Raw genomic sequence first — 27,673 nt, 5'->3', positions numbered from 1 at the left:
AACTTCTCTTAGTTTGCTTTTGTTCATCTTTTCATTGACTTGGAAATGTGGTCCCTTCATGACTTAAAAGAAAAGCTGAACACGCCTTCACCTTCAGAGAGACACAAAACATCTGTTGTGTCTGATGCTTCCTGCCTATCGATCCTGTCCTGCCACTACTCAGCCCCTGCTGGTTAGTTGTGCTGAGTAGCAAGGTCACACTGAGAAAACGCTTGTCTGAATTATGTCTTATCGGATCTGCATTAGTCGAGCAAAACATTCCATGTTTATGAATGGATATACCACCATATGATACTGGACACGCTGCTCCTGCCTGAGTTCTACTTTTCAGTTTAAAGGTCCAGTTTTTAAACAAACAGCATCATTTTAGTCAATAATAGCACCCTTTTTCCCCCTCACAATATTTTAGATTCATCACTGGGATGATGTCGTATAAAACAATATACCATTAACCTCCCACATTAAGCTCTTTGTTTCACACTGCTGGCTGTATTTATATCACCTATTTGCATGCCCATTTCTGTTAAACTCAAATTCTAGATTCAAAACCATCAGCTAGCTCCCTGTGGTAGTTGTTGTGGATGGCTGCAGCTAGTAATCAGCTTTTACTGGCAGCCCGCAGAACAAGTTGGAGCAGAGAGCAGCTGTCAGCCGTCATGTGTACGCTGGTGAATCCGTCAAGTGTGCACGCATCTTAATGTCGCCACAAATTGTCTTTAAGCAGAGCACCAGAGAAAGTGGAAGAAAATTGAATTTTGAGTCTGTCAAGCAGCACACTCTCAGCAGCCTGTCAAAATCTTACCACAGATGGCCTGATCAGTCAGCACTGCCTGGCTTTTCTGCATTGCAAATGCAAAGCACTTCCACCTACGTTAAACGTCTGCCTGCAGGCTTCTGCATGCATTTTGTGCGCGGCAGCTGTTGTTGCGGCCGTGGCGTGTCCGCACGTTTCACTTTAACGTGAAAGGGGCGGATGCGGCTTGATGTTGACGTCAGCGGCGTCTTTGCCCTTTCACAAAGTTGCCAAAGAAGCATCCAGATTTTCTCATGTCTCAGTATCAGATGCAATAACTTCCTGTCTGATCTCTTTTGGAACTGCTTGTACTGCGTTTAGCCTGTCAAGATTTGCGGGGTGAAGGAAAAGAGGCCGTTCTACAGCTGGGTTCTCCCGGCCCCCTCTTCTGCAATCAACCCTCCCCCGCACTGTGATCCACTTTTCCTCCTGTGTTCCCTCACTATGTCTCTTTTTTCCTCCTTCTTCCCACCAATGCATCTCCATCCCAATGTGATGGCTTTATGTTGCGATGCACCTTCGGGCTGTGTGTGGGATAGTGTTGTGGGCTGGCATCTGGCAGCGTCTGATAAGAGAGCGAATGAGCTGTGCTATTCCTTCTGAGCTGATTTTTTTTTTTTTTTTTTTTTGCCGGGCAACCACTGGCAAGTTGTTTTATTTTATTTTTTCTTGAAGGACCTTCCAAAAGTAGCCCCATAGAATAGATTTACAGCATGAAAGAATCTTTTCACTGTCAGCTACATTTAAGGAAATGGCATTTTGGACTTCTAGTAAATGCCCCGTTGCATAAAGTCTCTTTTATTCTTTATCAACATTCACATAACGTATGTATCCCATTCACCCAATAACACTTTCTGTGTCGATGTGAAAGTTTAGCGTAAAACTTTCAGCCATCTGTCACCTCTCATTAAGTGCTAAAATATCAAAATTCCTTTTTATAATGTGATAGCTTCATGATTTTGATACAAAAATACATAGGGATATGACCATGAAGAGAATATAAATGAAAACATGTGTCCTGTTGAGAGTTTTTAATTTTCTAAACCCATTCACCTTTATGTTTTAATGTTTTTAAATGTTTTTAATTGGTGAAATTCAATAACATGTATTGATGAGAATCGGCTGTATAAAGCAGCAGGTTTTTATTTTGAACCATCTCCACTATAACTACAGGACCTGATGGCAAAATTAGGGTTTTTTTATTTTAAATTACAGATAATTAGATGAATCCGCTATATCAAAATAGGATTTTGTATGAACAGAGACCTTTTTGATGGAGGTACACTGCTGATTGTCAGTGAGATCCACGCATTTGATCATACCTGAGTGGTGCTGATGGGTGATATTATTGTACCTCAGCCGTGCAAGATGTAATCTGAAATTATTTTTTTAAGAGTCTAGGACTCCATTTCAGAAACCCAGTCACACATGCTGTTCACCTTGCGGTTGCAGGTGCATCTGAATCCTGAACTCCAGATTGATAGTTTGGATAGAACGAGTTCCTGATCTCTGTGGATGACTACAATCAACGTCTGTGTCAACACCTCACAGCTACGCTAATGTTCGATAGCATGCCCCTGATTAATGAAAACAGCTGCTTTGTTTCCCCCTAGATTGATCTCTGCTCTGGGTTTCACTTAAGCAGATTAGCAGAAATTAAAGCAAAAAAAGCAGACTATTTTCAATCCACCATTAATTGCAAACGTGTCTTCCAGGAATGAGTCAGGCACACTGAATAGTGCTTCGCGACCAGCCTCATGTGGATATGCGGATGAATCACAGGCCGCAGGTTGACCTGCGAGGAGGAGCTCTAGATTTTATAGTAGCAAAATGTCGGCATTATGGTTCTGGAATGAAATTGGGATAATCAACATCTTCCAACCCCCATTCCTCACAATATAGGAAAATGAATAAGTTTAATAAGTAAAAATGCTAATTTTTTGTGCCATTAGTTCTCAGAACAGGCAAACAAAATCAGCCATAACCACCACTGCTACTAGCTAACAGCGTCGCCCAGACTGAGGGCAGTAAAGCTGAAAAACAGATGGAGGATTAAATTAAATAAAGTAAAACTGCAGATATGACTGAGGTACCTACAAAAATTATTTTAGAAATGAATTCAGACACTCCAGTGAGTTTACATTTTCATTCATTTTATTTCTTCCTCCAACTTCCTGCCTCCTGTTTGAGTTTAGAGTTTTGCACTATACACACATGTATATATACCCAGCAATATATACTGTATATATACTGTATATATACTGTATATATATATACATATATATATATATACATACATATATATATATATATATATATATATAGTCTGTTTCTCATTGATTTACAGCTGCTTTTGTCCATCAGCAGATTGATTCTTGCCTTGGAGCTTTTATAGTGAGCTGTGAGTTGTGAACTGCTTTCCTGTTTGACTTGACTCGTCCAATCAAATTTCCCTTCCAGTTCTTAAATGCTGAAGGTAAAGCTTGGCATTAATTATGAACACTTACACTCCCTCTGTTATCTGAAAGATTTAGACTTAAGCCAAAAGGTTCAACATGATGTGAAGCCCATTAAATATGAAATACTGACAAACGGGGTTTGTCAGACATGGATTCCTGATCTTCCTGATCTACTAGTCCTGGTTCTGTTTTACCTCTGGAAGGCTCTTTTTGTTACTATCAGCACTTGATCAGCGCTCCTGCCAACAAATCTGGGTGTCACACTGGACATTGATCTTAAACTGGATCCTCAGATTGACTCAGTGGTTTAATGCAGCTTCTTCCACCTGAGACAACTGGCCAAGGTTCAGTCATTAGTGTCTCAGCATCACTTTGAGGTTTGAATTCATGCTTTCATTACATCTCGCCTTGATTACTGCAGTGTGCGCCACGTTGGGCTGAGCCAGACTATGCCCTTCCTTTTAAACCAGCATAGTTCTCTGGGTTTTATCCAGTACAGATAAAAACCCCTGCGATAAAAGCTACCTTCACCATGCTGCTTCACACAGTATTCCAATGAAGCTCTACAAATTCCTCATTTGCATTATATGCAACATGTTTCTACTCTCGACCAAAGTGGTTAATTCGAATGGGTGTGTGGACTCATGTTGTGTGGGAATGGCACAGATTGCCGCCTAAACATGAAAACAGCTGTTTTGGCTGCATCTGTGTTTACCTCTGTGGGTTGCGAAGGCAGGAACTTCACAAACACAGCAGTATATCATGAGTGCGCTTTCATTCTCAGGCAAAGTATGTCTCTTTTTCTGTCAACGTCTCTATAAATTTCCAAGAATTTCTGACTATTTTGGAAAAAAAAAATCCCCCACGCATGCGTGTGAACACAGCGAGAAATTCAGTAAAAAGATGTCAAAATTACCGATGAGCGCAGCTGATTTTTAACACACGTCTTATTAATTAAGATCCAGCAGGGTATCTAGTCAAATATTCCCGCAATGCATGACTAACTCCAGATGGTTTCATTAGCTGACATCCCCGTTGATATAAAAACGCCGATTTTGTAAATGCCCGATTCACCATCTCCACCGTCCACATCTTCATTGAACTTCAAACTCTGCTGGAATGTCTCAATTTATCTCCAATAAAACATTTGATTATGAATTTCAATGAAGCTGTGAGAGCAGACAGTTGGTGCAGGTTGTAATATCGCCACGATGCAGCAATTAACCCTGGATGTATTGTTTCCTAATTTTACTTCATAAATCATTCGCTTTTTTGCACACACTTTTTCATTCATCAACCCAGTTTAAATGGATGAAAAGCACTGGAGCCTACATATATGATCACAACAAGCTAAATATTGTGATTCTTTCAACCTAAAAACACATAAAAAGTGGGGGGAGCAGCACAAAAAAGCAACCAGCCGACTGTGGTGAGCCCCTTTAGTTCTGCTGTTCTTTGTTCTGCATGGGGGCATTTACAAAACCCCACGTTGTGGCGGAATTCAATCACTCGTTCAAACGCGACTGTGTGTTTGTGCGGAGATATCAGAGCCATGTATTCAATTAGAGCGAGACAAGGATGCCCAGTCCCAGTATGCCTGACCTTTTCCAGCCATGACGGCCGGTTTGAGACGTAGTTGTCTTTAATGATCAGCAGAAATGTCAGAGATGAGCCACCAAACAGTCTGTAAATCCTCTGGCTGCATTGTTTCCGAAGCACAAGCACAAGCGTGCACACACACACACACACACACAATCCTGGCAAATATTATGATATTAAGATGTTGACATGGCAGTCTGCGCAGACTGTGTAAATATAGCAGTAAAATGAAAAGACAATAAGCTTTCAGACGAAAGATCAGAACAAGAAGTCGGGAAAGTGAAAAGTTTGTTTATGAACTTGTCTGTCATGCTCGGCATTATTATTCACCGCAGAAATCTAGGGGTTTTTTGGGGGTTTTTTTTTCATGAACAATGTCAAAACAAATTCAGTTTTCTCCTGAAAAAAGCTCACTGGAAGCGTGCTCTGTTTTCATTTGGCAGGATGATCTATCCATTCGTAAAGACATTTTTATTGGTTTGTGGGTTTCGAGCTTCAGCTCTGGTCGAACGGCCTTTTCCACGGCAGCCATCTTGGTGCAAAGCGCCCATGCGGGACACAGCAAAATGTAAAGACGGCGCACTCGCGCAGCCACTTTAGCCACTTCCATCAATCAAAAACAATGAAAAGGAAGAGTTTCAGAGAAAATCTTGTCATTCTGTGGCTGTGTAACCTGCAGCAGTTGCACAGGAACCATCCCATATGGGGGAACCATCCCATATGGCACCATGTTGAGGCTATTTTTATGTACAGACGTTCTAAATTTGTGTAATTCAGGATTTATCTTGACAGTTTATGTTGTGCTTTCTGGTATATTGGTGTCATGGAAATTCACACTGTGGGCTTGAACTGCTCTGCGTAGGATGTCCCGTTCAGTCTTTTGTGAACTGCATCCGTATTCATATTGAAACTTCCAGAGTAGTCTTCGTGATTGAATCCCAATCCATTATATCCCATTACACATCCATTGCACCTGACATTCCAAATATACCCATGCTGACAGAGAAAATAGAGTAGAGGAAGAGAGAACTTGCAGTTTTGCTCCAACAGAGCTCTCTAAGCTGTTGAATCATGTAGTGTTACAATAATGTGTACATAAACTCTGCTGGGGAAAAATGCACATGATATAAGAGATAAGCGAAAAAAATATGCTTCCAAATATGTAAAAAAATACATAAAATTCTACTATTGCGATGACCCGAGAACCAATTGGGTCAAGCTCTGATAAAATATACAAAGTTTAAAGTATACATCCCAATCATATTATTAAAAAATGATTGGGATTTTTGGTTATTTATTCACAAACTAAGCAAATGCATGTCAACATTAATCTCTGAATCAAATATCTGAGCTCTGTTGCGAACAGTGTTGACTCCAGGGAGATTGAAAAACAAACCTCTTCCCTGTCTCTCAGTGACATTCTTTGAGCATTTCCATTTACACCAGTAAACAATGCATGATTGGGGTGTCGCTTTCGTCAAGTTCCGTTGTTAAAAGTGCAGGCCCAATTACTAATTCGGCACAGAGGCCCACGCGAGTGCATCATGGGTCTGACAACAGAGCTGCCACAGACCGTTAGACAAAGAGCCCGTAGATTTATGAGCAAGTCGACTCTGTTTTCAGAGGGGAAATTAAACAGAATGCTGTCGGCCTGATTTGACGCAGTGATTTTGCCTCTTTCAGTTCAGTTACATCATTTGTGAGAATGAAGCACGACTTTGATAAAAGATGAAGACAAAGGAAAAGTATCTCTGTGGGAAGAGCGATTCCAGTCACAAACATGTCTCAAAGTATAGCTAAGCTGAATACCTGAATGAGGCTACACTGAGTTCTAAACTGGAGTATGTTTTCTGATATTATCATTTTTGGGGTTTTTGGTACTGCTCAAGGCTATTTGAATTACTGATGTATTTAAGAATCACATAGGATCTGTGAAGCATCCAAAAAAAAATACAAAATACAAATGCAACACATAGTTCCTTTAAAACCTGGATCCACAATGCAGTTAATGTTCTCACATGAAGGTTTTGAGCCGTATGTTTGGGTCATTGGTATCCTGGAACTTATATAAGTGTATTTAAATGTTTTGCTAAGCTCCGCTGGGTAGTGACAGTAATGCCGAAGTTCAGCCTGTTGACGTTCTGAAATTCATGATTTCCTCCCCACATTAATAACTACAGTATGTGACCTCATTTTTCTCAGTGGAACCCGCTGGCCAGCGGGAGAACCACAACAGTGCATATTGGATGAGCCACAAATCCATGAATAAATAAAGAGCCTGATAACTTCTTCAATCCTCCGAGGATTCAATAGGCACAATCTTTGCACCGGGTATCCATTTCTTTATAAATTGAAATGTGCTTCAAATGCTTCGTTGCACTGTTTAATTAAGAGAAAATCTGCAATTGATTGTAATGACATAATTTACTTGATGTTTTTTTTTTTTTTTTAAACCCACTTTTTACAGTGTACATGATTGAGCAGAAAAGTTGCTTTGGTTATCTTCCAGAAGGGCGTGTTTCCATTTTCCACTCTGATAATCTCAAATTCTCCACCAAGATGCTCAAGACTGCCAAGATCCCATGAATTTTTTTAAGTGGAATCATTTCCAGGTAATGTTCCAAAGAAACCAGATTGCAGATTTGTCACTTCAAAATAAAGGAGCTGCTAGTCTGTCGGGGAAAAAGCACCATGGCGCTTCAAATATAAAGATAGCTCCTCTTCGTTTGGAGTGACAACATCCAGCATAGATGCAACATGACATCAGTGGATTGTGTGCAGAACATTTGTGTTTAGCGAACTGTCACCCCATGACACGTTTCATCAAAGTGTGACAGAAGGAAGAGAAAACACTAGAAAGAAGTCTAGTTTTCAGTCCACGTGGTTTGGGAGACTGCGCTGATCTCTTCCTTTCATCTGCGTGTGCTGCAAAATTAGAACCAGCCGAGGTAGCTGACAACGTGACAGCGCTCGGAGGGTCTCAGGTAAATGGATGGGGGCTGTCACCGAGAGCTATTTACACGGCTGTCACAACTGCACCATCATGGTAATTCCAATAATATCTATGAATTCACTGTGTGGATTTTACGTCTGCATAACATTCGCATTTGTGTCTGTGTATCACAAGTGTCTCCAGTGAGAAAAATGAGGCTAAAATGTTGCTTGACAGTAGAATGTGGAAAACATATCACATATATCAGAGTGGAGCACATACAAAGCGCCCCTCGAGAGCAGCAAAAACATAACAGCGCAGACATATTGATAGGACAGTATAGTGTGCTGTATGTAAAGCAGCTTACGCAATAAAAATACAACAATATTTTGCTACTTCATATTGTAAAGAGTGGTGTGTTTTTTAAAGTCACTTTTTTTGGATATTTACAACAAGATTTGCCATCTTGGAAATATATGAAAGTTGAATCTAAATATTAAATGTTAAATCTAAATGCAAAAAAATCTAAATCCTAAACTCAAATCTTAAATCAAAACCTAAACATTAAATGTAAATTTAATTGTTTAATCTGAATGCGAAATCTAAATGTAAAGTTTAAATGCTGAATCTGAATTAACATTGTAAAACTAATTTTAAATCTAAATGTTTGATCGGAATGTTAAATCTAAATGTTAAATCTGAAGATTCGAGATCACCTGACAAACAACCACAGATAAATAAATGAAAAACTAAAAAAGGGGTGAAACATAGCTGTTTATTGTGAAGCACAGCATGGTGCCGTTGAACTCACCAGATGATCCGGATGAGACGGGCCTAGAAACAGAAGCTGTGTAGGCTCGTTAAAGTGAAAGTGACTGTGCTTAAACAAAATGCTGTCTGAGAAACAGGACCCTCACATCAAAAACAAAGTCACAAGGCGATACAGTACCCAGGTCTTTACGGTTTACTGTCTCGATTTCTGGAAGTGGAGGGAGAGGCAGTTGCTGAGTGCGATTACATGTTCCCAGAAGGAAAAAAACGAATTAGTTTTCAGAAATACAGCTTGTCCAAACATGGTCATAGTGTCACGGTCCAGTCACCATCGCATGAATCAATTGTACGTAGTCTTGGTTTGTGTAATCTGAAGTATAAAGTGAAATCTTCAAGGGGGTCAAAAGCAAGTGATGTTTTCTATTGCGCAAGGCATTTCCATGATTAAAGAGGGTTACAGAATTTCACATTGTTTCTGTAGAAGCAGACTTTTTGAAATCCAGTTACAGGTTTGTATCTGGCTGAGATCAACTATTTTTGTTCCAGTGGTTTTTGACCTTCTTCATCTTCATTCATTGGGCCCTTTGCTTTGCTCCACGTGCAGCTTCAGGAACTTTTGGGGTCAGTGGTTATTGTCATACACAAGCCTTTTGGTATATCAAGCCATTTGATATTGACATGTCAAACTCTCAACAGACCATCTCAGAAAAACAATAAAGATGTGAACTTTAATTACTTAAATTGGCTCAAGCAACACAGCTTGTTCCCACTCAGATCGGCCACAGCATTAATTATGTATAAGTCTTAATATAATTGAAGTAGCTGAGCCGCAAAGAAATTAGCTTTGTTGTAATGAGCAGGAAAATTAGATATGTAGCAAACATATTTACCCCTGTAAAGTTCTGAATTCGATGCTGGCTCCCAGAAAGTGGCTCATTTTTGGAGCCATCCTCAAGTGTTTATTCGAGGAACTGCAGCTGATTAAGAGTCACAGGTCAAATCTCTCAAAGGTTCTCAGGATATCTAGGCACTTAAATCAGATAATGAAAATATGCTTCGGTTTCACGCTTCCATAATAATGAGGAGAACTGGTGTCACGTTACACAACCATTAATGATCAGCTACACAATTATCATGGGAGTGATTTAATATTCAAAATTATGTTGATAGTAGCTTCAAATATCAAGAAACTGAGCCTCCTTTAGCATAAATGAAGCAAGCGTGGTGTTTCCTTTCTCTCTGGGTACAGTTTTTCTCTTCTCTTCCCAGGCTGCCATACTCACCTATCTAGTATCCAGAGTTTAGACCACTCTCGCCTCTACTGTCTCTTGGATGTTGTAAACTAGGGAAAATTACCTGTACAGTATAGGGTATACAAATATAGAAGAAATTCAAGTAATTTGTATTAATGTTAATTGCCCACTTGTGATAAATAAACCTTTCAGACATGAAAAAAGCACCTGCCAAGGTAAAAAGATGTAAGACAGCATATGGTCATTACCACAACTACGAGTCAGTCAGATCCCTTAATTACACGTTGGTGACGTGCAGGAAAGAACAAATACACTGTGGGTTAGCTTTGTCCCTGCTTAAAGGGCTCATCAAGTATACCTTCACTTGTCAGCTGTTCCTGTTTCTCTCCTATTAATATCTTTTTATTGGCTGCTTTGAGTGTTTTTCCAGACAGCAGGGCTTCAACGTTACCATGCCCGTTCTGTCCACAAGTCCCGCTGATCTGCTCATCCGCCTCAGCCAGGAGCATTTTTAAATAGGTTGATCTCACTCTTTCAGGCTTTTAAGTCTTTTTCATTCATGAAGCAAGCCTTCCAACAGGAGTGTTTCCTCTTTCTCCAATTTCTCCAGTGTTTTCCCTGCTGAATGTCAGCAATTTGACTGACAGTATACAAGATATTTTCTTTATATGGGTTATGTTTAGTATGTAAGTAAAACAAAAATCCTTAGATGATTACTAAAGAGGAAGGAATGTTATTTTTTTCATTCTGGGAATTGTTTAGTGCAAACCATTTCAGTAAATGAATGTCTTATTCATTATTCCATTAATAAACACGGACTGATGAATTTCATACACAAGCCTTTGGGAAATGTAGTAATGAAAAATATTGGGATATTGTGTGAATTGCTTTGTGCAATTGTGCTTTTTATGCTGTAATCCTTCATGATCAGATGCTTTAACAAACATAGTTAGCTCACATGGTTACAGGAGCAATGTGGCTAGATGCTTTTTTTGGGGGTTTTTTTAAATAGAATTGCTCACAAGTCCCAGTACTGCTGAAGAAGTGCTGAACTTTTATATTGACAAAAGCCAACAACAGCACATTTTTGTGAGTGCACAAAGGTGGAAGCAATGAAATAATTTGCTGGCTGCACAGGAAGTCCCGTGTTCATTTAAGGAATTCAAAGGAGGCAAAGAATTCAGATGCAAAGAAAGAAAGCAACATCCTGTGTATTTGTTTTCACAAAAGAATTATTATGCAGTGATATTTTCCCTTGAAACCTTTAAAAGAAACAGTTTTACACATTAAGCTTTTTATTTGTTTTCACTCATCACACGGTAATGCGCACCAATCACGAGACATTTGACTCTGTAAACAGAAAGAAGTGTAGACAAGGATGCTATGTCAGCGGCGACTGAAACTCTTCCATTCCCTAAAGGTCACTCCTTCCTTTCTCCACTTTATTTTGGCTCTCCTGTTCCGCCCGCAAATAATGCACGGTTTAACGAAAGATTGGGTGTTCACTGAACTTTTCAGCTGCGTCCACTAATCTCCTGACTTTCACCTCTCCAAACTATCCCATTTTCTCCGTCTTTAGTGATGCTCACTCAACCCACTATTGTTTATTTTCGAAGGAAAAAGTGAGATCAAAAGATTTAGAAAAATAATGGATTCTGGGCTTTGTGTTGTCAAAGCAGCCCATTAAAAGGAAGCCCTGAGAAGCGGTCTGTCAGGGTTGGTAGCTCTTACCATGAAGCCTCATGAAGATGAGGTGAGGATTGCTCAGAGGAACAGAACGGTGTGCAAGAAGCCGGCAATTATTTGGCTAAAACAAACATCTTTCACCAGTTTTTGGCTGCACACATGGAGTTTTATTGTCTGCGCTAAAGTTTCAGATGGCTTATTTTTAAAACTGACCATCTGTGCTGTGGATATTAATATACTGAGTAGCGTCGGGCAGGTATTTAAGCTTGGCAATGTTGGATATTTAGCAACCCAGAGATAGTTTTGCTGATTAATTATCAGTTTTGATAAATTTCTATATGACTTAATGCTCTAAACTCTGTCGTGTTATCACAAAGACAGAAGCGTACGACGATACTGCCTGGGCTAACCACTCCAAACAAAATACTGGGATTTTAACTTTTAAAGTTTAAAACTTAAGTTTTAAGTTTTTATTAATATCATGGATTATTATACCGATAATGGAGCTACACAGTGATATATTATAAAGTGAATACATACATATATAATTAAGAACCAATAAAAATGTGTTCAACACCCAATGTGCAAGGTACAAGATGGAGACCTTTCCTGACGTGTACTGTCACAGAAAAACCCCAGCTGCTAGTGATAATTGGGGGTAGAAATAAAATAAACACTAAAATAAGCGTACATGTCCCTGTACATGTCCCCTGTGTGTCCCTGCGTCCTGGGGGAAAGGCCTGCTCCGAAAGCACTCCCGCGTTGCAATATCATTGAGCCTTTTAAAGAGGTTACGCGTAAATACTATTCTCTTTTGACTATGTTCACAGGGGTGTGAATAGATAATCTCTTTCTTAAACAGTTGTTTTCATTGTGCTAATGACTGCAGCAAAGGCCTTGGTGAATTAGTTTTTTACTCTCTGCCATTTCTTTCACATTTCACGTGGGGAAGGAGTGCCCCTTCTTGATTTAATTGCAAACTTGCCTCAAAAATGAGAGTGGTTATTTATGATATTCCCTCTTCCAATTATGCACCATTGAGAAATTGAGTCTACAAATGAAGCCCCCTTATGGCATAGTTGACGATAGAGAGTCCTCATGCTGAGACAGCATCTCAGACACTTGAGAGTGATGATGAATGTTACAATAAACACTGTAGCATATCAACCATCTCCAGGAAATCATAGAGTCTAAAAGAACCTCTTCCACCGCTGAAAGAGAGAGAGGGGGGAAAAAGAGAATCTGCTTTCCATTTTATTAAGAATTGGCGTCACAAATGTCTAGAGGAGTAAGAGCCAAAGCTCACTCGATGAAAGCAAGTGTGGTCATCCATTCAGAGGAGTCAGCCAGGTGTGAACACATTCACAGATGAATGCTGATTTCATTAGTCCGTTCTGGCACCTGCGGCTTGTGGAATATTACTGCCACCGCATTTTAATTTTCCAAAACAGTGGAGGTATACAACTGAAGAAACGACGACAGGATGTGAAAACACAGAGGAGAATACAAGATGGATGACGAATCATGCACATTTTACATTAAGAACAATGAGCATTCTGCTATTTGGACCCACTCTTTTGTTCTCTCACTGCTTTTCAGATGTGTGTTTGGATGTATGTCTATATTTCCAATGTGTATTTTTAATGACAGCTTAGGCATCTGCATTATAAAAAAGTGAATCTCTCGAATCTTTTGGGGATCATCCTGTCACTTCTCTCACGTATGCATATCATATTCACCCATATGCATTTCAAAAGAGACGCAGATTCGATTTTGAAATAGTGTTTATTTAATCTGCGCAAGGAGTGATAAACCATGATAACCATATAGGAACTGCATTTTTTTGTAAGCTTAAGCAGGGAATACTAAAATAATTTTTGTATAGTGTAGAGAAATACAGTATAATGTGAAATAGGAAACTCCCGTCATCACACTTAACCTGCTCTGTGACATATGTGTTTGCAGGGGCCCTTTGTACGAACCAACATGGACAAAGTGGTCATCAGTCTCCTGCTTTTGGGAACCGCAGTCGCAATGGTCCACGCGTGTCCCAAATACTGTGTCTGCCAGAACCTGTCAGAGTCTCTGGGGACTCTTTGCCCTTCCAAAGGCCTGTTGTTTGTACCATCAGACATTGACAGGCGAACTGTGGAGCTCCGCCTAGGAGGCAACTTCATTCTCAAGATATCTAATCAGGACTTTGCCAACATGACAAGCCTGGTAGATCTCACGTTGTCTCGTAACACCATCAGCACCATCCAGCCTTTTTCTTTCATCGACCTGGAGACTCTGAGGTCCCTGCATCTGGACAGTAACCGGCTGACCGAATTGGGATCAGATGACCTCCGGGGACTTGTCAACCTGCAGCACCTGATTCTCAATAACAACCAGTTGAATCGGATTTCTAAATCGACATTTGATGACTTAATGCTGACTCTGGAGGATCTGGATTTGTCATATAACAACTTACGCAGTGTGCCTTGGGATGCCATTCGCAAGATGGTCAACCTTCATCAGATGAGTCTGGATCATAATCTCATCGCCTTCATTCCGGAGGGGACATTTACGGATTTGGAAAAACTGGCCCGTTTGGATCTGACTTCAAACCGGCTTCAGAAGCTCCCTCCAGACCCTATCTTTGCACGATCCCAGAGCAGCATAGTGATGAGCACCCCCTATGCTCCTCTCCTCTCTCTTAGCTTTGGTGGAAACCCATTACATTGCAATTGTGAAGTGCTTTGGCTTCGACGGCTGGATCGGGAGGATGACATGGAAACGTGTGCCTCTCCGGCAAGTCTAAAGGGCCGCTACTTTTGGTCTGTCCGTGAGGAGGAGTTTGTCTGTGAGCCCCCTCTAATAACTCAGCATACACACAAGTTGCTGGTGCTGGAGGGACAAACAGCCAGCCTTCGCTGCAAAGCAGTAGGTGATCCAATGCCAACCGTCCATTGGGTGACTCCTGATGACCGTTTGATCAGCAACTCATCGAGAGCAACTGTGTATGAAAATGGCACGCTGGATATTACAATAACAACTTCTAAGGATTATGGCATCTTTACTTGTATAGCTGCCAATGCTGCAGGGGAATCCACAGCTTCCATTGAACTGTCCATCATTCAACTGCCGCATCTGAGCAATAACACAAACCGCACCACACAGTCCAAGTCGGGACTGTCAGACATAACTAGCTCCACAAAGATCAACAAAGGAGAGGCCAAACCTGTGCCAGAAAAGGTTGTGTCTGTATCAGAAATAACGGCTGTCTCTGCTCTGGTAAAGTGGACTGCCAGCAAATCAACCCCAAAGGTCAAAATGTATCAGCTTCAGTACAACTGTTCTGAGGACGAGGTCCTGATTTACAGGTAACTAGATCTTAACTTTGCAGAAATTATTTTTGTCTGCGTTCATCTACATAATGACCCTTTCTTTCATAAAGTTAGACACATCTTCAGTGTGTCTGTATTCTGAATAGTGAATGAATTAATTTTGCTATTTCTGAGAGATCCACCAAAAGAATAAACAACCTCATTCAGGCTCATTCCTAAATGGGGAACCAAAAGTGAAATCCTTGCCCTGAGCTATTAATTACCAACCAAGGAAGAAAAGGCTTATAGTTCTCCATAAGCTGCTCCACTCCACAAAGTGCAGCTGAAGATCTTTGGGCTCTGTGAAATCGATTTCCTATTTCGAGTGAGACATTGAAAATAATGCCATTCATCCAAGATAATGAGCTAAAATCACAGAGAACAGCATGGCTGTTTTAAACGGAATCAATTTGATGAACAGTGGCAATGACTACACCACAGCCAAGTCTGTTATCAGATGCTATGATACAGCTAAAGAATAGCTGCATCCGTAGCCATCCCAACAGGACCACATCTGTTTGGTCTTTAAAACGAAATTTTAAGCCAAAAATAACATTCTTGTTTACATTGTCTTATTAAATAGTGATGAACGCTACCTGACCTTGCACAAAATGTGCATCCACTGACTTACATATATACTTATCATATATTTAGGTATTTATAGCAAACTTGTGCTTTCCCATCATTGTGCCGGTATGATTTCTCTGGGCATGTGGGGGTTTACTCACACCAAGCCCAGTGGCTTCAAGTTGCACGTCACACTGAAGATTCCGCTCCCCTGCTGATGAGCAGAACTCATATTAAAATCAAATCGAATTTATTTATTTATTAAAAGAAGAAAGGTGATCCACAGATGAGGGATCCATAACATTTAGTCAACATCAACATTAGCATGGCAATAAATCTATATTCAGGACAGGCTACTGGCATTCACCCAAATCCACTACAAAAAACCCTAAAGCACACTATTTCCATTAGGAATTACAGTTAGTACACATAAAAGCTAAGCTGGACTTTGGGTGTCCTTAGAAGGCTGTGTGCACACACAAGACCTACCTGAAAAAGAAGAATGTAGATAACTACGTATTTGGCAAACAGCAATAATCAACTAACTTCTAAAGCATTGTCTATGGAATTCAAAACGAGTAAATAACTGGCGAGTATTTTTTAAAACCCTCCCATGTCTTCTTGTCTCAGTTTATGCTGTGATCACACATAAATCACATCTTGCATTTTCCAAAATGGCAAGAGCCATTTAATGAGATATAACTGACAACTAGAGATAAAGTAATAAAACAGTTATTAGCTTGGAATGTGAGATTAGCAGTCACACCCTTTGAATTCAAAGTAGGATGACTGAATTCAATAATACCGGTAGTGTTTATCTCATCTTCATGCTTGCTCACACTGTGCCGGTGGGTCGTGTCAGACAAAATTGGACAATATGAGTTTTCAGCATGTGTACTTCACATGAATGACAACGCAGGATGACTCTTTACCTTAAAACTGCAGCGAGCAATTGTCAGTCAAAGAAGAGAGAGAATGAGAGAATAAAAAAGGAATTAAGGAAAAACTAGGATCTGGAGGGAAAAGATAGTGAGAAGAAAGAGCCCGACTACTGTGTCTAAATTAATATTGATATGACTTCATTACTCACATATGCACACCTACTGTGCTCCTTTAGTTGGCTGACACAGTTTCCCAGGGCGCTGCCTGCACTCAAGCCACTGCACGATTAAAAATCAATCAGAGGCACATGGGGGAGGGGACAATTTGCATGACTTCTCTCAAATACATGTGTGGCAAGGCAGCTTCTTCTTAGCTCACCAAAAAGGCAATTAAAATAGGAATAATGGAGTCCAGCCCCATGGTGTCTGGGTCTGTGGTGAAGGAGTTTCACATGGATCAAAGCAGTGCTGGATTAGCTCAATAAAGTACCGACAAATGCATTAATACCCACATGTTCATTTCCACCTAGAGTGCGTGATTATTATTGTTATTTACATTAGATTTAGGAGAATAATATTCGAATTTTAGTTGCAGAACAGTACATGATCTGCTAGGTGATATTCAGTTTCTACGAAGGTGGCGTTGCCTGCAAATTGAATATTAAAACGTAAAAAGATCTGTTTATATTGATACTCTGATCTACTCTCAGGTCAGTCAGTAGATCTCAGCTGGCAGAATTTAAATCAAAACATTAAAATTTGATCCAAAATGTCCATAATAATAGTGGCACCAAGGAAATCCCTCCAAGTAGGATTTTACTTTCGCGAAAATTGAAATTGGAAATGAAACTCATGTAGCAAGCTGAAGAAATGACATGTTTGACTGACTACTTCTCATAAAGTGCTAGCTTTTCACTCATTGGAAGCCACAATTGAAGAACTTATTGTTTGCCATTCAAGTTCTTGCAAGCCCAGCTGATCAGCCATGTGTAAACATCTAGAATAAAGACTTGAAATGAAAAGAATGAGCAAGAAATCAGGCCCCCCCCCCAAAAAAAATCGCAACCTGGTCAATGAATATTTATCTCATTACTCTCACTTCATTCATAGCAAATGGGCTATAATGGACTGTCATCTTTCTCAAATAGCCATTTAGCATTCTTAATTTTGGATTTTCTTTGGCATGAAAGACTCAGGCAGTACTGCGTTATATAAAATTTCTGCCTTTAAACCCCTTGTCTGCATTTTAAGCACTGATTTTTGTCTATGTCTTGGTCTTTTTCAGGATGATTCCAATGACTAACAGGGCATTTGTGGTAACAAATCTGGTTCCCGGGATGCAGTATGACCTGTGTGTCTTGGCCATCTGGGAGGACACTGCCACCACTCTCACTGCCACCAATATTGTCGGTTGCGTCCAGTTTGTCACCAGTGAGGACTACCCACAGTGTCAGTCTCTCCACAGTGGCTTCCTGGGTGGCACCATGATCTTGGTAATTGGTGGCATCATTGTTGCTATACTCCTTGTGTTTATCGTCATCCTTATGGTGAGGTATAAGGTGACCAGTGGAATCCAGATTACCAAGTTACCAAACGTGAGCAACACTTACTCACAGACCAACGGAGGGTTGAATAGGTTTAATGGTGCACCGCCACAAGTCAAGTCTACCGTGGTGGTCATGCGTGAAGAAATGGTGGAGTTCAAGTGTGGATCCCTCCAGAGTAGTCTGTCTTCATCCTCTTCCTCTTCTAATTCATTGGACAGTCATACCGGAAGGGGAACCGGCGACCGCTACAGCATGCAGGGCAGCGAATGCAGTACGTTGCCCAGCAGGAAGTTCAGGAGGCACGGCGCTAAAACAAATCTAGACCACCTTTTAGGGGCCTTCACTTCATTGGAGATGAGAGCGGCGGCAAAGGACCACCATGGGGCTTTAGTCCCTGCCACAACTTCTAATACCATGATGACAGTGGCTATGGTTCCACCATCAGATAAAGAACCTTTGCTTGGGAGGTCTGAGTCTACCACCATGCTTGGACGTCTCCTGGGGCTTCCCCAGGAGGGTAAGCCCAAGAGGAGCCACTCTTTTGACATGGGCCACGTCGGGGTTGCACAATGTCGCATCAACTACCCACGAAGGATTAGTAACATCTGGACTAAGCGCAGCTTGTCTGTAAATGGTATGTTGCTGCAATACGATGAAAGCGAGGACGAGAAACCCACTTGTGAGCCTTCTGAGTGGGTGATGGAAAGCACAGTGTGACTGGTGCCGCTCGACCTGAACAGTAATTGAAGGGACAGGGAGTCTCCAGCAGGAGCTTACCTGTGTGTATCATGAGTATTATCTGAACAGTGATTGGACAGCCAAATCAATACTCTCCCAGCCCTGATCTCAAATATCTGACAGCTTCTGACAGTATACTGTAGGTATGCTAACACGGCGTGTTGGATTGTACAGATGGAATATTTTCCTAACCACATTGTGCACATCGTCCTTTGATAAAACTGGAGCAAACAGCAAGAAGAAAAAAGTTCATTTACGAAAACTTCTTCATGAGGACTGTGGAGAGAAGTTTCCATGACTGGAGTTAACCATAAATGCATCAAAACGTCTCTGTCAAAACAACATGGGACTACTCTGACAGCACAAATGACCAGAGACATTCAGAGAACATTGAAACAATATACATTTTTATGTTCACCTTTAAAAAAAGCATTTTTACTATTTATTATTTGAGGTGATTCATTAACAGGCACATGCATAGCTTTTTCAATGAGGTTTGTATTGTCCATAAGCTAAAAGAAAGCACACATGCAGCCCCTTTAGGTATACCAAATCATTGCATAGTAAATGCAAATTGATTTTTTTATATATGACTATGGCCCATGCTCTAGAGGATGACACAGAAACAACACGTCCAAAGTTCTACCTCAGGTTGAATATCGTTGGCGACTTCTTATGGCATGTAGGAAATCAAAAGGATGTACACAAACAAAGCCCACTTGCGCCAGATAGATCCCAAGACGCTGTGTTGCAAAAGATTGAAACAGTTATTTAGCTTTCAGCCAATAGGTTTTACTTCAGGTCAAATTCCTGCTGTAGATGTTTTGATTGCAAACCCTGATTCTCTCCCCATCAGTTTCCTGAAGGTCCCTACAGGCTTAATACCCATTAAGGTTAACAAAGCATTTGCCCCAGGCTACAGTTTCAGATGCTATCAGCGCATATTCAAGCCAATAGACATGAGTAATCTTTGATATCAATTGGCCACTGCGGGATATTTTATTCAGCTGTATTTAGGAAACATAAACCAATCAAATGAGTACAAACCTTTTTTGGCTTGAGCGCGTTGGCAACAGATCACACCAAAAGGGCTGACGGGCTAAACACTTTAAAAGTATATTTCAATGCCCACGTTGCATGAATGAATAGACTCATCGGAGAAATGTTCATAGTTTCTCATTGCAGTTCATATTTGTTTGTACATTGCAGTAACATCAACTCGTGGCTGCTCAGATAGATGCCTCCAACTTTCCCAACACATTGTGATGCCTTTATCAATACTTTTGGGTTTACGCTGCATTTCATGATGTGGGTTGGTATTTTCTTTAAAAAAAAAAAAAAAAGAAGATGAAAGAAAAGCCCTGGCTGTATTATTCTGTATATTTGGATTTTTTTTTGTACAGCAAGGTGAGAAAATGGGGGAGGGGTGTGGTTCGTGCAGTAGTACATATATTTTCTTGTGAAGCGAGGTGCTTTACTGTTGTGTGCAAACTTGGCCATTGTTAGTTGGCTTACTAAAATGGGTTTTTACATGACGCAAGGCACTAAGGACCAGTTCCAGATCCGATTACCCAGCAAGAAACAACTGATAATTGCAATGGAGTCTTTAATACGTTATGGAAAACATCGTTGACTCGTTCTAGAAAGAGAATTGATGTGTTGTTTGAGAGGAGACTCAAGAGTTCTTTAGACAATCTAACGTTGTTGATTCACAGGAAGTAGCTCAAAGTGAGACATTTCTTTACTGATAGAAGCAATTAAGTCAAAGACTTGTTTCAATGAAGGTCTGTGATATTGTTAAACTCTTGATCCCAATATTTATCAACGCATTCTAAATTTCTTCATTGTGCGACTCTGGTCTCCCCTCTGCCTGTGGCTTCATGTAACTCCCATTTTTTTCGCTGCTAACTAAGAAAACAACTTCAGTGTTAACTTGATCTGACATTGTCGCGATTCTCACCAGAGGAAAGGACAAAAATGCAAATTAAATATATATGTATATTTAAAAAAAAGTGTTTCTGTGTAAAGACATTTTGCTACAAAAAAATATAAAATATTGTTCAATTCCAATGACCCAAACTGTCAGTGTGCTTATTTTCCTTTCCTTCCTTCTACATAATAAATATGCTTGTCCTTACAGACATGAAGTTAATTCTAATTAAGTACAGAGAAGCTAAAGGAGTATCCTTCCTCTCCTCTATTGCTGCGGATGAGCAATAGGTTGTCCTGCTGAGCTCCAGCTGCTGTAATCAGGCCAGTTGCTGCTGACTCACCTCAACATTGCCCTGATTACAAATCATTGGTACGCACAGCTCCAGGCAAGGGCCCACGATAAGACTTTAATTCATATAATCTGTCAGGAAAGGTGCTTACGGCAGCACAGAGTAAATATAATCTCCACAAGGGCCGAGTGTTGCGTGATATGTTGGAGCTATTCCCCCGCTGAAAACTCAGGAGACCCATGACAACTGGGTGCTTAATGTACAAAGATTGGTAACAGCTTTTTCCAGACAAAGCTGTTCAAAATGCCCTTTCAGTTTAATATAATACCTGCTAGGAGGCTGCTCAATATGGAAGTGCATTTCTGTTACTGTGATGATAGTTTTCAAAATAATGAGATACTGTCTCGTACTGATGACTTGTTTACTCATAATAATGAGATCTCATACCAATGACTTGCTAGCTCAATATTGACTTGATATCTTATAATACTGAGACACTAACTTATAAAGACTTGCTAAGTCATAATAATAACTTTTTATCTCATAATAATGGGATACTAAATCACAATAAAGGATTGCTAACTCACAATGATGACATACTATAATAAAGATTTGATAACTCATAATAATGACTTGCTATCTTATAATGAGATATTATCTGACAATGACTTGCCTACTCATAATGACGTGCTATCATATAATTATGAAACATTATCTCATAAAGACTTGCTAAGGCATAATGATGACTTCCTGTCATAATGAGATACAATGTCATAATAAAGAATTGCTAACTCATAATAATGAAAGGCTACCTGATAATGATTTGTTTACTCATAAGAAGGACTTGTCGTCTCAAAGTGAAATACTATTTCATAATAATGACTTGCTATCTTTTATTAATGGGATAATATCTCCTAATAATGAGGTACTGTCTCATAATGACAAACTTTCCAATTGTTTTGCTTCCAGCATATGCACCAACGCCACAGAGGTAAGAGATTTTGTTGATTCAAAACAGACCGAATGGATTCCTTTATTAAATGCGACTTTAAACGTGAATTTACAAATTGTGAAATTTCCGGTGGTTCTGGAGGAAACACCCAACATCGAAATCCGCCTCCAACAACCAGCTTTGGTAGAAACAAAGGAAGCTGAAGTGGCATCCTTCATGTACCAACAGCTACAAACATCTGGAAAACAGCAGGCCCACAGACAAATGCACCATAAATGCTGAATGGCAGTGATAACCACTGACAGAGAAACTGTGCATCAATTAGTGTGACTGATGGATGGGAATGGCTTAAATCTATGTAGAACATAATCGTTTGGGTGTATATGCCACACTGTGTGTGTACGACAAATTAAAATAATGTGTATTAAATCATTTCAGATCTTTAAATTGTGAAGAAATACTGATTATGAGAGAAAAAAACACACTTTTCTGTGCTGCTTTCACATGTATTTCAGTAGCTGTCCATGGACAGAAAGGGAAAAAGAACCCGTGATTGTTCCCACTGGCTGGGTAGAAAGACACGGTGTCATACTGGGTTACCATGGTTACAGTGAGTTATGCAGGGGGAAAAAAATAATTCCAATTCCTTTTTACAGGTTGCTATTTACAAAACGTGAAAACGCTGTCCCTTCGCAGGTCATCAACCTACGGAGCTTTGCTGTTGACGTTACTGACGTCACTTTTGGACACACTCTTTGTGTGTGTGTATGCTCGTGTGATTCTATTCACTTTCAATCTTGCTTTCAAACATGTTTAGATGGAGATGATATTGTGTGAGAGAAAAAGTCTGATAACTTGGCATGTCTGGCCTGAGAAATCTGCTGGCAGCAGAATGACACATGCTTATTATGCTTATTTATATAGCGTCTTATACAATCAAAATTGTTTCAAGGCGCTTTCCAGAATCCCAGGGCCTAACCCCAGACAAGCAACAATACAGAGCAGTCAAACATGGAATCCTGCAGAGAGAAACAGCCTGACAAGTAGCAATCACAGACAGCGATGATGAGGAAATATATTCGAATAAACTGTCTAGTTAGCAGCAGTTATATTATTGCCTTAGAGAGCCCACCTAAATCATTTTAGGAACAAAAATTAGTCTTAATTAAGGGATCTGTTAGTCTCTGTGAAGGCTATATGTCAGATAGGAAAGTAGTTTATTATAAAGTTGTGCTAATCCTGATTATCATGTTATGTACATTTGGAAATATTTTTTGATGGTTTGATAACGATAGAAATTGCAAATGTTAATGGCATCTTTTCATCCACACAAGAAACTGATTTGCAGCCAGCAGATCGAGGAAAAACCCCAAAAAAAAAAAACCCAGCATAGATCGATAACAGATCAGAGAAAAAGATAACTAGGTAAAATGTCCAGTGAAAGTTACAATGAAGTGCAGAGGGCAGAACATTGAGCTGACTCTGTTTTGTCTTCACCACAGGTACTGTGGCCTGAAGGTAGAAGATCAAATTCTTGTGTGAGCAGGGTCATCTAGACACTGCTGTAAGACAGGATATGAGGTTGGGTTTGGCTCCCCCAAAGCTTCCGATCCGTTGTTGTCATCTAGGGACTGATTCTCAACCAGAAATTGAATCCCAATCAATAACACTTTTAGACAATCATGGTTCAGCCTATATACTAAAATAACTCATGTCATGGCCCCTAACAAGACTCTGAACAGGCCACGGCATCTCTTCACTTTTCAAGACGTTAAACTCATTATGCTAGGATGTAAATTCATCAAACATCTTCGAGAACACTTAATCTATATGCATCAACTGTGCTTTAGTTAAATGTCAGGCAGCATGTGGACAGCCTGTTGTGTAGAAGATGAGCAGTAGGGGAGACAGACAACACACTGGTGGAGGAGAGCAGCTGATTTTTCTTTTTCTTTTTTAATTTTCTCTGACATTCTGGGATGTTTTTACATTGGATATCAGCTCATTCAGGGGAGATAGACGGTGTTCACAAACATCTTTTGCTTTATATGGCAGCTAAGACGCCTCGGACATGGTATTTATATTGCAGTGCAGCGAGGAGCTATTAAGTAATGGGCGAACCATTTCAGACGGTTGTTAGCTTGGCAACAAGACTATACCTTTGGGTTTAGTAAACTGGCTTATTGGAGCTGAAATATCAGATAATATTTTGGAAGAGTTGGCATTTTACTGGCAATTCTATAGTGCTTTGAGAGTTTAATGTAAACAGAAATTTAAAATGAGCTCTGCCTGATGCTGTGCCCATACTACTGTATCTAGTCACAATGAAAAGTCATGAAGCAAAAGGCCCATCGGGTATAAAATACCTTAATGACAGGATCTACAAAAAACAAAACAAACAACAAATATTTTGGTTCTGTAAATGAAGCTCTGCTTCCCAGTTCACTGACGGCAGCCACATATTGTGTGCCGAGTGTAAAACTGTCTCAAGGAAGTAGTTTCCTCATAAATAGTGAAATGTGACAAAGTCACATTAAAGTAGTATGAAATCTAGAAAAGAAATCTAAATATGATATTAATATAAAATTTAAATGTTAGTGTCAAATGTAAATGTCAAATATGAATCTAAATGTTAAACATAAATGTTAAATGTCTGGTTGAGTGTAAAACTAAAGCTCCACCTCTATCAGGGAACAGCTCTGCCTATGGTGCTGATCCTGAGTCAGTTATGATTCAGAGACCTCAAATGGCACAAAGCCCCACTCACAACTGACTCTGGATCACTGGACACTGCTGGAGGGAACCTGAAGTAAAATAGACCAAACTCTGCTGCCTTGTTAAATTTTGCTACTGCTGCTTTTACCTTAGATGTGTTTACATTTACTCTCACTAAAAATACCCTATTGACAATGTATGGTTATATGGTTTTCTTCTATGGCCTAATCAATATTTTAGAGGGAACATATTTGATAGTACAACAGCTCCCCATCAACTAACGCTCCCATCGACGCAATTATCCCATCTTGATTTTCAAGACCAAACCCAATATACCTCCATGTCGGCTACATATTAGCTCTCTGCATAATTTGAGTCAAAATGGGTTGCAAAGACAATGGTACGTACGTGGTACGCCCCAGGTGCTGAACCACAGAGTAGCAGAAATGAAAAAAACACCAGAATCGACAGCCATGTTGTCCACCGATCCAGAGCCAGCTCTTGGCGGGGCAGTGCACACCATTTGAGCTTTAAGGGCCAGCATAACTGATTTGAGCTGGGCTCCATGAATGGGGCTGTGCCTGAGGTGGAGCTTTAGTTTAGTACCTGATGAGACATTTAACATTTACATTTAGCATTAAGATTTACATTTAAATTTGTACATAATAATCATATTTACATTTCAAAAACCCACACACAGTCACACTGGAGTGGAACTGCTGTATGATTGAGTAGTACAAATTAGCTGCATGCCGTGGCTGCATAACAGTTTTTTAAATACAAGCGATAAGCTTGTGTAGCATTAAATAGTTGCCAGGGATTCAAGCGCCTTTGAACACGGACGCCACTATTTACACACAATGTGTTACGATGGACCAGCTTTTAAAGGGAAAAAACAAACCTGCTTTACATGTTCTCTGTTGTATTTACTTTAACACTGATTTTCCCATTATTCCTTTTTTTAGTACTGATGATGCAATGTGATGGGGATAAACAACAATGTTTTACAGATCTGCAAGATAAAGAATTTACTGTCCACGCTATCTGTTTACTTGTTGTATGCTAATTTATGACTATACAATGGTTTTAGTTTGGAGCTGAAGTTGTTTGCCCGTGTCTTAATAGCATATGTCTATTTAATTTTTAAAAAGCAACACTTCATTCCAGAACTATTTTTCTTTTGGTATTTCTTGGTATGGTATGGCACACATTTCCACATGTGAATCATCATTGTATTTTCATTATGGTAGCTCCCAAAAGGTGGACTGAAACACACAACATTGTAGAGATTGATCCAAACCAAATGATCCTCTCTTAAGAATGGGGCGGCACACACCTTTACCTGTGCCCTCTGTAAGGATTTGCTAAGCTCAGCACCTTTTCAGATGACATCACCCCCTGTCCATGCCTGGAACATTATTGGAACATTTCCAATCTCAGATTGGACAAAGACAAGTTTCAGTATTGGCAGGAGCTCAACCACGTGTTCCCCTGGTGTTTGGACACTCACCTGGATCAAAACTCAAATGACACCTGCCCACAATTGAAGTAATGTCAACAAAGGCCCGTCTTGGTATTGAAGATCGTCCCATCCGGACTCTCACCGAGCTACAGGTGAATTTTCACTAAAGTTGAATCAAAAGCGTCTGCTGAGGAACAACCTGACCTGGTTGCCAACACGACTGCTGGAAGTCTCCTTTAAAATCTGGACCTTTCAAATCTGCTCCATCCGAGCCATCACCAGAGGAGGGCTAGCAGCAACTCTGCAAGTCTGTCCTTGTCCTCCTGCCATCAGGACAGAGACACAGAGTCATAGAGGGATAAGCAAATATGAATAGCCTCTTATACAAAGCTGTGACCTCCAGAACCTCACGACAACCCTGACAAATAATCAGGAAACAACCTCACTTCTGGTCCTTTGCAGGGTGAATTCAACAATGCTGGTAATAATCCAAAATACTGTGACGTACATATGATAGGAGAGAAGTGAGTGGTGGAGGATATCTGTAGCAGATGTGTGATGAGATCTTAGCCTGGACTGAGGTGTAGCATAAAGATTTGGTTCATGGTTGCCACATTTGCACCCCAACAATCCTAAAATGTTTCTATTTCATGCCTGAACATAGCCTGTAGGCAGATTACACAGCCTTAGAGGTCATATAAAACCTTTTTTCCCCCCTTGCTAAACATTTAACTCTTACTTTTCCCTTTACATCAGTACTCTAATACAGAAATGAGACTCATTATTCTCATGAATTATTATTATTTATAACAATTCCTTGGAAGTAATGGCTGGATATACACTGTTTTTACTTCACAATGACGTCTGGCTCATGAAAAGTTTTCCATCAATTCCCAAAAGGAAATTTGAATCTGCCAGAGTTAATTTCATCTGGTGTCAGAAGCGGAATTCTTTCTATCAGTCTTAATAAGTATCTCATCCACTGTCTCTGCTGCACACTATAACAAGCAATTAAGTGAAACCGGTTGGATAGTGTAATAATATGTCACAATGTAATAAAATGTTCCTCAGGATGGCCAGAAAATGCAATTACATCAACACATTATTACATTAACTGTCATGGGTGGTATTTTATTCATAATGGTGCCATATTCTAAACTCATAAAGTAATTCATATCCACTTAGATTCACATCTGATGTAGGAATTATAGAGCTTTTTTTTTTACCTCGTGTTTGTTTATTAGTGCAAACCCACAATGTGCACATTCCTTTGCCAGTTAATGAGTTGTTCTTTATGTGGCTTGAAGTTTACAAGATAAACGAAATTAGGCTCGGGGGTATAAAGCACGGGTTGTATATCTGACACACAGCATTAAACATTTCAGGCTGTGTGATACCAAACTGTACGTCTAAAATACGTCCGCTAAATTTGTGTGGCATAACTTTCACGGAAATTTAAAGGTCTTAAAGCCCAAACTTCATGCAGCTTATGCAGCAACAAATATCCACATATATTGTTCCAGGTTTATTCCACTTCTGAGTGTTTTTTTCTTTAAGTATTAAATGCAACTTAATACTGTTGTACTACTTTTTTTACTGTTGTACTGCTGTGTTATCCCCGCATAGCAACAGAAATGCTTCATGTTGTTCACCTCCATAACTTGTGAGCTAAACATCCCAATGTGGCAGCTTCAAATATCCACTCATTCTCATTCTAACCATTTTACAGGG

General features: G+C 39.9%; 1 protein-coding gene across 2 annotated transcripts in view; it reads left to right on the top strand.

The window, feature by feature from the left end:
- LOC101067531 (leucine-rich repeat and fibronectin type-III domain-containing protein 2) overlaps positions 1-19,916 on the top strand; it is an 88,580-nt gene extending 68,664 nt beyond the window's left edge. For both annotated transcript variants that reach the window (XM_003962304.2, XM_029832921.1), the window contains 2 exons: positions 13,459-14,855; positions 17,592-19,916. In XM_003962304.2, coding sequence (XP_003962353.1) covers positions 13,480-14,855; positions 17,592-18,570 — 2,355 coding nt within the window. In that variant the 5' untranslated portion in view covers positions 13,459-13,479 and the 3' untranslated portion in view covers positions 18,571-19,916. The remainder of the gene's footprint in view (positions 1-13,458; positions 14,856-17,591) is intronic.
- Positions 19,917-27,673: the final 7,757 nt, after the last annotated feature.

This window comes from Takifugu rubripes, chromosome 2, assembly GCF_901000725.2.
Source record: "Takifugu rubripes chromosome 2, fTakRub1.2, whole genome shotgun sequence".
Classification (NCBI taxonomy): Eukaryota; Metazoa; Chordata; class Actinopteri; order Tetraodontiformes; family Tetraodontidae; genus Takifugu; species Takifugu rubripes.
Note: the sequence above shows the minus strand (reverse complement) of the source record. Positions and strands in the feature narration are given on the sequence as shown.